General features: G+C 41.5%; 1 protein-coding gene across 1 annotated transcript; it reads left to right on the forward strand.

Annotated features, from left to right (window-relative positions):
• Positions 1 to 655: 655 nt before the first annotated feature.
• On the forward strand, positions 656 to 10,329 carry cfap53 (cilia and flagella associated protein 53; the record flags this gene model as incomplete). The annotated part of the gene is made up of 8 exons (XM_080451710.1): positions 656 to 921; positions 1,287 to 1,460; positions 3,238 to 3,541; positions 4,320 to 4,331; positions 7,177 to 7,395; positions 8,064 to 8,280; positions 9,106 to 9,208; positions 10,089 to 10,329. The coding sequence occupies 8 exons, from the start codon at positions 656 to 658 to the stop codon at positions 10,327 to 10,329; spliced, it is 1,536 nt and encodes a 511-aa protein (XP_080307836.1).
• Between the last annotated feature and the right edge of the window lie 4,669 nt (positions 10,330 to 14,998).

Raw genomic sequence — 14,998 nt, forward strand, 5'->3', positions numbered from 1 at the left:
TGAAAACAAAAACAAAAATATGTACAGTGAACAGTTCGGGGGGGGGGGTATATAATATAGAGTTATATAAATAGCTCTATATTGTGATAGTGACTACAAAGTGATGCGCTATGAGCTTGTAGATATGTTTGCTTGTAGATTTTACGGTACATATTTTTGTTTATATGATGTTTTGCATAGTAGCGTATATTTGTCTGTCATTAAATGTCTCTATGAATTGAGTACAAAGGACCCCAATGGAAACAAGCCATGGTGCTTTCTTGGGTTTTAAATCCTCTTAGCAGACCTTGTATTGAACTGTACTTTCATAGGCTTTTATAATAAAGTATTCAATCAATCAATTGAGCTGCTATTTTTGAATAGCCAACGTATTAGCCTGCCCTAGCCCGTCTGATATCTGGTCTAGAGGGGCGGATTCAAAATCTCCGGAGAAAACATCCGTGGGCTCCCATTGGTTGGAGCGACACCCACTGCACTCTGGTTGGTTGGGGAAATGAAAGGTTGACTCCCACTTCCTATGCCAGGAATGTCAACAGCCTGGTCCAGGCTCTTATTTTTTAGCAAAACACGAAGGAAAATAAAAGCCTGGAGATAGAGGCTACCAACATATAAAATAATGGTTAAAGTGATTCCAATCTAAAATGTCTGTTTGATGATGTTTTTCTCGGTTTTTAATGCGTTAAAGAGGGCGAGAGTCTCCTCATCCAGACCCCCCCCAGACCTCCTGTTCCAGGAGAGGAGGAGGCAGGAGGCCGCCCGCCACCAGGGGGCAGCAGAGTTCAGCAAGAACCAGCAGGCCTGGGAGCTGAAGAACAGCTGGGAGCAGAGCACCACTCAGAGGTTTATCCTGGAGACGGTGGGCACTAGGACCCAGCAGGCCCTGGACCACTATGAGATGACCACTGAGGATAGAAGGACCAGGTCAGTATGAGATGATGACCACAGATATAATATAATATAATAATATAACATTATGTTAATATAATATCATTAATATAGGGCCCTATTTTTGCCGGTGCCTTACCCGTTATCCCTAAACGTCTTTGCCATTTTTTTAAACTATTTTTAAAAAACATTTTCAAATTGTTCAAATAGCCGATCTACAAGCTCACAACGTGTCGATGTAGATTGGCTAGTTAAACTATTTGAAAATGTTTTCAAAAATAGTTTTAAAAAATGGCAAAGAAGTGTATTAACCCTTTGCAGGCTGCACTCCATGCTGCAGACAGATGTAATATAACGTTATGTTAATATCATATCATTAATATAATATAAACCCTTTGCAGGCTGCGCTCCATGCTGCAGACAGAGGAGCAGGAACTGCAGAGAGAACTGGAGGCCAAGCAGGAGACGGTGCTGGAGAGACAGGCCAGGATGAGAGAGAGAGCTAGGACTCTGAAGGAGCAGAGAGAGAGAGAGAGACTGCAGCTGGTGGAAGACAAGATGGAGCAGTTATACAGGTAATAATAATAATAATGATAATACTAATTATAGTGATTTTATGAGCAGTTATGCAAGGGATAATTGATGCGTCATTATTGAGAAATAAATCCCGACAGGCTGATTAGGCACCGACACGTAGCGGAGGCTTATTACTCAATAATGACCTGCGGGCCTGGACCTCTGGCGTAGCGGTCCAGGCACCTAGGCTCAGTGTAGCCTGACAGCACGTTGCGTGTTCGAATCCCGATCCCGACGGCCTTTGCTGCTTGTCACTCCCCATCTCTCTCCCCATTTCCTGTCAGCTTACTGTCCTGTCAAATAAAGTCAGAAAAGCCAAAACATCTATCAATTATCCCTCTTATTACACGGCTAATTACTAAATAAATTAATAAATTGACCCAAAAGAAACAACAAAACAAAGTATTCCCTTGCTTACAGCCATGAAAGTATTCTATAAGTGTTGCGCTGGGCGGACACGGTCGCCTCGGAAAACAAGGAAGTGTTGATCGAATAGAATACATTTTCTGTTACTGCATCGTCTATTTCTCACTTCAAATGTTTTCAAAAACATTCTTGAGAGCAACATTTAGCTGTAAATTACATTATGTTTGTTCCCATGGCTGTCATGTTGGATACAGCATAAAATCAAGCAGCACAGGTTGATATGAGCTGGTGTTCTGAGTCTATGATTAGACAGGTTGATATGAGCAGGTGTTCTGAGTCTATGATTAGACAGGTTGATATGAGCAGGTGTTCTGAGTCTATGATTAGACAGGTTGATATGAGCAGGTGTTCTGAGTCTATGATTAGACAGGTTGATATGAGCAGGTGTTCTGAGTCTTTGATTAGCCAGGTTGATATGAGCAGGTGTTCTGAGTCTTTGATTAGACAGCTTGATATGAGCAGGTGTTCTGAGTCTTTGATTAGACAGGTTGATATGAGCAGGTGTTCTGAGTCTTTGATTAGAGAGGTTGATATGAGCAGGTGTTCTGAGTGTTTGATTAGACAGATTGATATGAGCAGGTGTTCTGAGTCTTTGATTAGACAGATTGATATGAGCAGGTGTTCTGAATTTTTGATTAGACAGGTTGATATGAACAGGTGTTCTGAGTCTTTGCTTAGACAGAGGTCTGTTATTGAGCTCATCGGTCATTATCCAGAAATGCAACACTGCTGAATTTAGCGATTGACCAATGAGAATCAAGCATTCAACCACGCCGTGTAATAAACTGTTTTAAATACAAGCTGCTTGATACTGACTTGCACTACAGTGAATGCATTACTTCACCTCTTTTAATTCACAGGATATAGATTTTAACATGCTGATATATATTCAGCCTTCTTTTTTTTATATTCTTATTTTATATTCGTTTATTCACATCTTCTTTCTTACTCTTTCGAACTGCAAACGTGAAGCCAGGCCAAGAGTTTCACCTCACTTTTACATGTAACTGTGTCGTGACAATAAAGTTGATTGATTGATGTCATAATAGGATGCAATGATGTGATGAGAGAGTGTGGTCTAGCCCATGGATTCCCAAACTTTTCAGGCGGCGACCCCCCAAAATAATCATATTTGAAGTGGAGACCCCCCAAAATAATCATATTTTTGTTTACTGTTGTGTTGAGTGAGAAAACAATGTTGCACATTAAGCTAATCGTTTGGGGGTCCCCAAGCTGCTCTTGATGGAAATCCTGAAGTTAGCCTGGGTGTACATTGTAAAAACTGTGACGGGACACCTTTTCTGTTGCTACGCGTTTATTATTTAACGTGTGTTTTTAACCGTTTTCCAGGGAGCAAAGCGAGGAGCTGCGCGCGACGCAGACCAAGCGCCGTCAGGACCAGGTGTGCGCGGAGCGCGGCGCTCAGCTGCGGAGCGCGCAGGAGGCGCGGCGGCAGCGGCATGAAGAGGAGGAGCTCTACGCCGGGCTGTGGGAGGCGGACCGGCGAGCCAAGGAGGAGCGGGAGCAGGAGGAGGGGCGGAGGCAGAGGAGGAGCAACGAGGAGGTGCTGGCTCAGCTGCAGGCTCAGGTGGAGGCGGTGGAGCAGCGGAGGCGGGAGACCATGCTGCTCAAAGAAGAGGAGGCGCAACTTCTGGTGAGAGACTGGTTGCAAATATTAACCCAAGAGATAGTTCACCCCAAAGAATATTTTTTCTATGGATTAGTCACCCTATGGAGACTTGAATTCATGGGGTGATATTTTTTAGTTTTTGTCACATTCCTAAGCCAATAATTTGATGACCAGCGGGCCGGTAGGCAGCGGTTCCGGTAGGAGGCACAAAGGAGACTCAGTGTGTCTCCTACCGGAACCGCTGCCGGTCATTTTTAGATTTCTTTGGCTGTTCAAACATAGCAGATATACAAGCTCATAGTGCGGCACCGAGTGCCGCACTATGAGCTTGTAGATCTGCATTTTGGTTTTAAACCATGAACATTTTTACAAATCTTTGAATATATATTTTAAAGCGAACATTTGTACCTTAAATCTTTGCTTCTGGGGGATTATACAAATGTCGTTTAATTACTAACAGTTTCAAAAATTAAGAACTTATGTTGCTATAAGGACCCCCAAAATTGTATGTATTGTATGTATTTGGCCGCGAACCCCTCCATCTCAAAATATTTTGTTCCAGGGACCCCCACCAGAAGCAAGGATTTGAGTTACAATTGTTGGCTTTAAAAATATATATATTCAAAGATTTGCACACATTTTCCACGATTTAAAAATATATATAATTGCAGATCTACAAGCTCATAGTGCATAATAGACTAAATACTGTTCAGAGAGGATAGAGAGACAATGTGTGTTGTGTTGTGTTGTGTGGTGTGGCCACTGTGGTGTGGTGTGGTGTGGTGTACATTGTGTTGTTCAGAGAGGACAGACAGTGTGCTGTGTTGTGTACAAACATTGTGTTGTCCCTCAGAGAGGACAGAGACAGACAATGGCCCTCATTTATCAACGCGGTGCAGACCAAATAATGGACGTACGGCGAGATCACCGCAACGTTCGTCATTTATCAATATATCCTGACTTTGAGTTTAGCACATGGCACGCTCAGATCTCACGTCAGGTCGGAGGCAGTTGTTGACTTTGGCTACACCTGTTTGTTCCATGATCCTAGACCTGCGGAGCAGCATTGTCTGACCGTCTGACAGGCATCTGGACACATGTATCCACTCCAAAATGTATATATATATATCACACTAATAAATAATCCCTGAAAATATAACATTTTATAAACTCATTTAAACAAACTGTTTTAACAGCCATTCAGATAAGATTGCAGATCTGGCTGCTTTGGCTATTTGAAAATAGCAAATCTACAATTGTAGATCTGCTGTTTTCAAAATATACGAGCGCTTATGCGAGAGCATTTTCGGGAGTTTGGACCAGTGCCGCAGCACCGCTGTTATCTTTTCATGGCCACAGAGAGATCGGACATTTAACCCACGGTCCAACACACACCAGCCTTCATCCAATAATGTTCTCTCCAGACTATCTATCTCTCATTAACGCGGCACGGCACAGGACTCGCCCGTCCGAGTCTCACTGGGAAATGGTAATAGCCTACATGACTGCTTTATTTTAGTGTAACTCGAACGCGCACTGCTCGGTATGGGTTAAATAAATTAATATGCAAACGTATTCCATTCATGGCAATGTGGTATCATAATCTGTCATTCATGTAAGCTACTAGCCTTCTTGATTGACAAAGATTGTACCGTTATGCAGTTGGGCTTGCAAGTAGGTGCGTGCGTGTGTGTGTGTGTGTGTGTGTGTGTGTGTGTGTGTGTGTGTGTGTGTGTGTGTGTGTGTGTGTGTGTGTGTGTGTGTGTGTGTGTGTGTGTGTGTGTGTGTGTGTGTGTTTTGATTGATTGATGTAGTTTATTTAGTAAGACATGAGAATAGTACATGACAGTACATAACAGTACATGGAAGTACAAATTCACAATACAAGGTCTACTAAACTGGAACTCTCATTAAGCACTAAGCTTGTTTAAGATGAGAACCCCATGCACACAAATCATGATGACATATAAGAGGCAGACAGATATACACACTACTATACAGAATGTCATACAATCAGCTTTCAGGCTACTGGTATGAAGAGAGAAAAAAATATATATATTTATACAAAAGAGGAAAATGAAGGAGGGGGGGGGTAGGGGGGGGTAGGTTAAGACTTAGACAGGGGCCATTTTCGAATTGCAGCCTCCTGAAGGTGTATCTTTAGGGCAGTTTTGAAAGTGAGTAGGGTTTTACACTCCTTTACTCCTTTTGGTAGGGCATTCCACATTTTTGATGAATAGCATGAGAACGAGTTAATTCCCTTAGTTGAGCCAAATCTGGGTTGAACATGATTTGTGGAGCTGCCTCTGGTGTTATGATCATGGACTTCATTAACATTTTGGAAGTATTTTGACAAATACAGGGGGATCCCAATGTTGTGGTGTATCTTGAAGACCAGGCCCATAGCAAGTTGCTGTACTCTGTCCTCAACCCTAAGCCATCCAATCCTAGCAAAATGAGCAGGGGTTAGATGGGTTTTGTGATTGAGGCCAAGAAGTAGCCTTACAAGTTTGTTTTGGGATGTTTGGAGCCTTGTTTTTAAGGCCTTGGAGGTGTTGTGATACCATGAAGTGCATGCATAATCATAATGACCTTGAATGAGGGCCCCTGCAAGAATCTTCAGAGTATTCCTACTGACTAGACGATCAATCCTCCACAAATAGCGTGTTGTTTGTTTGACATTTTTGATCACTTTTTCGGCGTTTTTGTTACCAGAGAGGTTTGCCTCCAAGATGGAGCCTAGGTAGGTAATTTCATCCTTTCTTTTGATGACATCATCACCCACTTTGATCGTGAAACTCTCTGCCTTGCTAAGGTTAGGACTGGACCCAAAGAGGATGGATTCAGTTTTACCCAGGTGTAATGAGAGTTTGTTGTCAGAGAGCCAGATGCAGATCTTGTTGAGTTCGGAGCTGAGAGTTTTCTCAACCTGCAGCCTGTCCCTGTCCGAGACTAGCAGGGCCGAGTCATCTGCGAACAGGAACAGTTTGCAGTCGCAGGCTGATGACATATCATTCACATATATCAGGAACAGTAAAGGTCCTAGTATACTTCCTTGTGGGACACCACAAGTCACAGGGAGGGGGGGGACTGGGTGCCGTTTACTTCCACCACTTGCTCCCTCCCTTCCAGGTAGGATCTCATCCAGTTCACTGACGTATCATCAAAACCTATTGCTTTGAGCTTATTGATCATAATTGGGTGATTAACGGTGTCAAAGGCCTTCTGGAGGTCCATTGTGTGTGTGTGTGTGTGTGTGTGTGTGTGTGTGTGTGTGTGTGTGTGTGTGTGTGTGTGTGCGCGTGTGCGTGTGTGTGTGTGTGTGTGTGTGTGTGTGACTTGACAGGCAGCGAGGCGAGGCGAGCCGGCAAAACTCTTTCTTATTGTCTTTCCATGCTTTGTTTGGTCGTATTCTGGTTCTTCATGTCGTAAAATCGGGGCGTTTCGAGAATATTTAAGGGAGTGTTATTTAAATGACGCTCGTTTTCAGCCGTCAGATTTATCAAAGCTCCGACCAAATGTACGCTAGGATTGGCTGTATAGGACCGCTTGATAAATGTCACTTGGACTTTGGTGTAAGGCGAAATATAGGCAAAAATATACGCCATTTTTTACACTCCATTGATAAATGAGGGCCAGTGTGTTGTGTTGTCCCTCAGATAGGACAGAGACAGACACACAGCGCGGAGCAGCAACAGGCTCGTCTCCAGAAGCAGAAGGACCAGGAGGAACGCCGCAGGCAGCTGGACAGATGTTTACGCCTGAAGAGCCGGCGTGTGTCCAGGGAGCAGCAGGACCAGCTGGCTGTGGACATGTGTCTCCTCCAGCAGCTCGTCTCTGAGGACACCGACGACCGGCAGGAGGCCGCCCACAAGAAGGTGACATCATCATTACTTACAGTGTATTCTCAGTAGTGTAAAGTAACTGTAGTACTACTACTACTACTACTACTACTACTACTACTACTACTACTACTACTACTAATAATAATAATAATAATAATAATAATAATAATAATAATAATAATACCAGTGGTGTAAAGTAACTAAGTACATTTACTCAAGTACTGTACTTAAGTACATATTATTTTTGTAATCTTTACTTTACTGGAGTATTTAAAAATGTCATTACATTACTTCTTCCACTACATCTCAGAGGCAAATGTTATACTTTTACTCCATTACAAGTATTTGAAAACTTTAGTTACTAGTTACTTTGTATTGATTTTTGATTATTATTACAAAACATACATTAAGCAACATAATAATAGATGCGACGCGTTGTGAGCTTGTAGATCGGCTATTTTCAAATAGCCTATGTATAACATAGGGCTAAAGTGGTTAATGTATGTTTTACAATTTCATAATTTATATCTGCAAAGTAACTAGTAACTAAAGTGTTTGCCTTTGAGATGCAGTGGGGTAGAAGCAAAAGTATAGACAATTGGAAATACTCCAGGTAAAGTAAAAGTACCACAAAACTGTACTTAAGTACAGTACTTGAGTAAATGTACTTAGTTACTTTACACCACTGTCCGCGTGTTTAGCTCCAGCTCCAGGAGGAGGAGAGGCGGTACCGTCAGTACCTGCAGGAGGAGAGGGAGGAGCAGAGGAGACAGGAGGAGGAGACGCAGCGCTTCATAGGAGCAGAGCTGCAGCACATCTGGAGCGAGAGAGAGGAGAAGAAACAGCTGGAAGGACGCGCCAGGAGCAGACTGATGAGGGATGTGATGGAGACACGACATCTGCAGCTCCAACACACATGTAATATTATATTCATATTCATATTATATTATACTATATATAATGATGGAGAAACCACATCTACAGCTCCAACACACATGTAATATTATATTCATATTCATATTATATTATACTATATATAATGATGGAGAAACCACATCTACAGCTCCAACACACATGTAATATTATATTCATATTATATTATAATATATATAATGATGGAGACACCACATCTACAGCTCCAACACACATGTAATATTATATTCATATTATATTATATATATAATGATGGAGACACCACATCTACAGCTCCAACACACATGTAATATTATATTCATATTATATACTATATATAATGATGGAGACACCACATCTACAGCTCCAACACACATGTAATATTATATTCATATTATATTATATATATAATGATGGAGACACCACATCTACAGCTCCAACACACATGTAATATTATATTAATATTCATGTTCATATTATATAATAATTATTTATCTCAGCTGTTTATTCGCGTTTTTGTGTAAAAGAATGTCGCCGTGGTTACGGGTTGCCAGATCATGTGCGCATATCCCCCCACGGATGCGTCGACCGGGTATGGACTAGTATACATAATGTATATGTTATTGTTGTATACATATATCACGTCAGGAACAGTAAAGGTGCTAGTATGCTTCCTTGCTAAGGTTCAGTTTTCTAAGTCTAGAGGGTTTAAGTGGTTGTGTGTGTGTGTTTGTGTGTGTGTGTGTGTGTGTGTGCGTGTGTGTGCGTGCGTGTGTGTGTGTGTGTGTGTGTGTGTGTGTGTGTGTGTGTGTGTGTGTGTGTGTGTCATAGTGGATCAGAGCGCGCAACAGCAGCTGCAGTTGGATGAAGAGACGACTGAGTTGAACAGAACTGTCCAGGAGTTCAAACTGTTGGACGAGGAACAGAAAAGATGGTACGTCACAAACACCTTAACACTTATAAAAGATGGTATGTAAACAAGCACCGTAACTCTTTACAGATGTATGTGTACCAAAAATAATATAAATACAAAGAGTTCCCACTACTAGACAAACTGGAAGGCAGAAGAGACTTTCTCACTTCCAACCAGGTTGATGTGTTTGCTAAACCGTCAGAAGCAGGCCTGAGCTCCACCAGGCTGCAGGCCTGAGCCTTCTGTTATGCTTCCAACCAGTGGTGGTAAAAGTACTCAAATGTTTTACTTAAGTAAAAGTATCAATACTGCAATGTAGAAGTACTCTGTTACAAGTCCGGAATTCAAAATTTACTTGAGTAAAAGTGAAAAAGTATTGTATCAAAATGTACTTAAAGTACCAAAAGTAAAAGTACTAAAATGTTTGAAAATAGCCGATCTACAAGCTCACAACACGTCGCGATGCGATGCGTTGTGAGCTTGTAGATCAGATTTTCAAATAGCCTAGGTATAAAATAGGGCTAAAGTGGTTAATGCATGTTTTCTAACATAATAATTTATATTTGCAAAGTAACTAGTAACTAAAGTTTTCAAATAATTGTAGTGGAGTAAAAGTACAATATTTGCCTCTTGAGGTAGTGGAGTAGAAGTAAAAGTATAGACACGTGGAAATACTCCAGTAAAGTAAAAGTACCTCAAAATTGTACTTAAGTACAGTACTTGAGTAAATGTAATTAGTTACTTTACACCACGGCTTCCAACAATCAAACTCAGTCTTTTGTTTTATTGGACGTGATGATGAACAATGATGGAATATTCAGTAAATATCCAATGAATCACGGCGATACGACTGAATGTTTCATAATAAGTATTTCTCTAACCCGTCCTTGAAACCCTGCAGTCACAAGCAGAGGTGTGAGACGTACCAGGAGGATCTTCTGGCCCAGATGAAGCACCGACAGGGTCTGCTGGACGCAGACACGCTTCAGACAGAGAGGGAGCATCAGCAGGGTCTGAAGGTCCAGGAGCGCTACCAAAAGAAGATGGAGGACATCCTGTCCCAGCCTGTCTCCTCCTCTAGCAGCCTGGCCGTCCACCCGTTCAGACGCTCAGCCAGGTCACAGTCCATTCAGTTGAGTTAACTGAGCTGTGAGTGATATTTTTGGGGAGTTTTTTTTACAAGGCAATTGGCTCTATGCACAGCAGCCATATTGTAAAGAAATTGGGCCTCTTTATTACTTCCTTCACAGGTGTTCCCACTTCCCAATGATACTAATGAAGGCTCTGTTCCATTCTGGTCAAACAGAGTCAGGGTGCTGATATTGTGCATGTTGGCTCACTGGAAACACTCTGCTACACCAGTGGGTTCCTTGCGGGGGGGTTCCAAATGGCCCCTTACGGGTTTGTAACTCTGAGAGTGTACACATGGAACTAAATGCTTCCATTTGTACACTCTCAGAGTTATGGGGGCTTGGAATTAAAAGGTTTGAGAATCACTGTGCTACACTAAATGGAACAGAGCCTTCATTAGTATCAGTGGTAACACCTCTGAAGGAAGTAAGGAAGAGGCCCAATTTCCATCCAATATGGCTACTGTGCATAGAGCCTATTGTATCTGTAAAGCACTTTTCAACAACAGGGCAATTCAATGTGATTTACACAAGCAAGTTCTGAATCACCTGCAGTCGTCTGATCGATTCTTTAGGGAGGTCGGTAAAGATGAATGTATAGATATATGTAAAGACACCGTTACAGTAGTCACGGTAAACCTCTATTAGAGGACTGGAATCCTGACGTCGCTCCCGCTACCCCTGGGTCACAGGGTTAGCGGGTTAAAAGTATTTTTTTCTATTGAAAATCTCCATGGAGGAATCTTAGATTGCGTCATATAAGAACTGTGTTCCAAATATAATAAATAAAATAATAAATGTGACTCTGTGTTATTTATTTATTTATTTATTTATTTTTAAACTTTTTCATATCAAGGACAGCCACATTCATATATGTATTTGGCCGCGGACCCCCATCTGAAAAATGTTTTGTGCCAGAGACCCCCCGGAAGAGACGATTTATGTTAAGTAAACGGCAGGGCTTAATTTGTGCCGGTGCCGGATTCATGAGCTCTGGCACCTAATCATTTACGAATTAAGCACTGGACGGAGCTGTGAGTGATATTTATGGGCTTTTAAACAAAATTCATTTTTTGTTAAACGGTTAAAGCTCTATATTGTGATAGTAATCATTGCTATAGAGTGTTTGTTCAGTAACAGGGATCTCCATGTCTCTCCAGCTCTTCAGAAAATACATTTTCAGGTCAGGATACCAGATACCAGGATGGACCTTTACAGGGACAGTAACTCCGAGAGTGTATAAATGGAACCAAATGGACCCTAATGCGTCCATTTGGTTCCATTTATACCCTCTCAGAGTTATGGTGGTCCACACCCCTAGGGGTCCTTGAGTGGATTCCTTGGGGGTCCCGAGCCAAAATCAGTTTAAACACTTTAGCCCTATATTGTACCAGCTATTTTCCAAAACAAATATTGAACTTTTTTTTTACTTTTTGATTTTTTGGGGGACATTTTTAACACCACAAATCTTGTACGTGTCACAGTCACAGACTTTGTTATTGATTGTAGTTTCTAGGTCTTGTATTTTATATGTATTTTGTTCCCTGGTCTAGTATTCTTGGTTCTATGTTTCTGTTTGCCCCAGCTGTATCTGATTTGTAAACACCCCTCATGTATATCAGTCTCGTTCCCCAGCAGTGGTGGCAGTGGTGGAAAAAGTACTCACATCTGCATGTATGTGTTAGGGGCATACGAATAATTTTCATAAAACTGCAATATTCATTGGCTCATAAAAGCTATTTTTTTTCACGTACAAACTTCTCTTCCACTGGCATTTTAGATATTGGTCCAAAGTTCATGTGTAAAATGTTTCGTGCAGATTGTTCAAAAATCCTAATCAATGTCGTAGCTCTCCTTTAGCAGCCTTCCTTTAAAATATCTGCGTTTTTCGCCGTTTTTTTTTTTTTTTTCCCCGTTTGGTGCCCCCCCCCAAGGTTGGTGCCCTGTGCTTCAGCACCTCAAGCCCATTGGATAAGCCACCACTGGCCAGAATGATAAGCGAAGTGAGATCCAGGCTGGATCCCAGGCTACAAAAATCCCAGGAGACTGTTTTTCATCTAATTCAAAATTGTGGGAGATCTAAAGGTCAGAGGTCAAAAGTCAGACCACGAAAGTTGTTCGGCATGAGGAGAAGCATAATTATGTGTATCGAAGTGTCATGGCTGTAGGTCAAACAGGGCATGAGTTATAGTTATATGAGTGCGTGTGTGCGTGCGTGCGTGCGTGTGAAGAAGTGCGTCTTCTTGTTTCTGCATAGGGGACACACACACACACACACACACACACACACACACACACACACACACACACACACAGCATGTACAGTGGCGGATGTACAGTAGCGTCCCCGCCTCACTCTGTGGCTTTCGAACTCTTCTCATGTGACTTGTCTTGTTTCCTCCACTTGAAAACTGGTCTCAGTGTAATAGTTTGTGGACGTTAACCACTGTGAAAAGTAGCCTACCGTCAAATGATTGTGCTTCTTCTTTCCATCTCTCTGTAGCATGATTTGACTTGACAGAAATTCACAGAAAGCAGCATGAGTACTGTTTGGAAATACGTCCCATTTGAAGTGTTCAGTTCATTTTTATTTTCGTATATTGGACACATTACATAAAAAGTGGTCAATTGCCACTAGTAATTCACATGCTACTACTGCAGCATTGTCCAAGAGCCCGAAAAATGCATAGGGAGAAGCATTGACCTTGTCGGGCCCTACACCTGGTTTGATCTTACATTACCTTTTGAAAAGGAACAGGTTACTATAGAAAATAAATGCTGTCACGCACACTGTTTTGAATGCTCCCAAAGTCAATTTAACAATGAAACATTATACAATTTACTTTGGGAGCATTCAAAACAGTGTGACAATGTGCATTTACCCTTTGGGAGTTCATAAAATATTGCCATCGTCATCATATCTCAAGGAAACAATACAATATATATATATTTTTTCTTCTTCAGAACAGTGGTTCTCAAACCTTTCATGTTAAGGACCCCCAAATTAATTATGTATTTGGCCGCAGACCCCCATCTGAAAATACTTGTCCCCGGACCCCCATAAAAGATTTGTGTTGTTCAAATGTTTCACATCTTTCAATATTTTCACATTCTTTTCAAGATCCATAACCCTAGAACACTAACGTGGGGTGATTTTTACCCACACAATTATGGTTATGGGATTTTCATTGTGTTGCTGATGTCTGAGGTGGGTGGGTCCTTGGGTACCTTCAGGCTGCTCAGTGACATCATTGAAGGTATTTTAGGCTTGTTTCCCAGCCCCCATCCCTGTTTTTTTCTACAGGCGGGTTTGGGTGTAGGTTGACCTGCGACAACCAGGGCCTCTGGCTGCCCAGGCGGGCTCACTAATCACTCAGGGCCAGTGTGGCGAGCCTGAGCAGAGGCCGGATATAATCACCACCTGTCCCCTGTACAGACCACCTTCGGAGGCCAGCCACTTCCAAGTGGGACCAGAGACGAGAGTGTGGCTGCACGACTCTGAGTTGGACATATGAGGATGATGCAATGAAGAAAAAGAAGAAGGAGGAGGGGGCCCTAGGCATGCATATGCCCTTAGAAAAAAAAAAAGCTTCCCCATGTTATCAAGAATATTAAATATTCAAGGTATTGGTTAAAAGTGTCTTTCTTTTTTTCTGTCTTTCTTTCTTTTTTTTCTTTTTAGGTTATACTTGATGGTAGAGCACATTACATCTGTGGCTAATCCAATCGCAAAAATGCTAATGCTCCAAAACAGCCAGTGAAGTAATGATGTGATTCTCTCTTCTTCGTTGGTCATTTAGAAAGATACATTATTTCAGTAAGAATTGAGCTACAGTAATTAGAGCCTGCCTGCTTGCTCAGGGGATACATTTAATCTCGACATTCAGGTCAAAATTCATGTCAGATCCTGTGTCTATGGTGAGACATGACCTTTGACACGATCTAAATGTCTCAATTGAAGAGCAGGGAGACAAAACTATATTGTTATTATCAGTTATATTCTATTAACATACTCTACCATACAGATTGGACAAAATTACATTTGATTCAGTGCTGCTTTAAGTATGGAGCGTTATGAAGCAAACATTAAGCCGCAGCAGAAGTGAAGGGACTTTTCATACACTATTAGATCATACAGTTCTGTATATAAAGAAACATGATCATATATTATTTTGAGTACACTATCCATTTGAGTTGGCCTGCAAATATGATAATTTTCAGCAGCGCTCAGAATACATGTCACTGTTTCTGAGAACGTTCTACACAGGATGCTGCTCCTTTACGTCACAGGCTATTTTAAATGTGATGGCAGACCATACCAAAACAAAAGAGGAAGAGCAGAACAGAGATAAAAGAAAGACCACACTGCTCAATCGTTCAGTGTATTGTGAAGGTGTCAAATACATGCAATTAGAATTAAAGTCATAAATGTAGAAATGGCTGTGGCTGGACTTTGTGAAAACATTGAGCTCCAAGAGCGGGATGGCGACTATATGACCATGAGGCCTATAGTTCAGGAGAAAGATCCACAGCAGATACTAAAATCTGGTAAGAAACATTACTAAAACTATATAGAACATCAACGATGGGATAAACATCTTACCTGCATGGGTATTGTTTAGGGGTGTATCGATTTAATCATATAGCAAATCTATCAGAATGTATTTTGTGATATATAAAA

This window comes from Gymnoscopelus braueri (assembly GCF_963280865.1).
Source record: "Gymnoscopelus braueri genome assembly, chromosome: 15".
Classification (NCBI taxonomy): Eukaryota; Metazoa; Chordata; class Actinopteri; order Myctophiformes; family Myctophidae; genus Gymnoscopelus; species Gymnoscopelus braueri.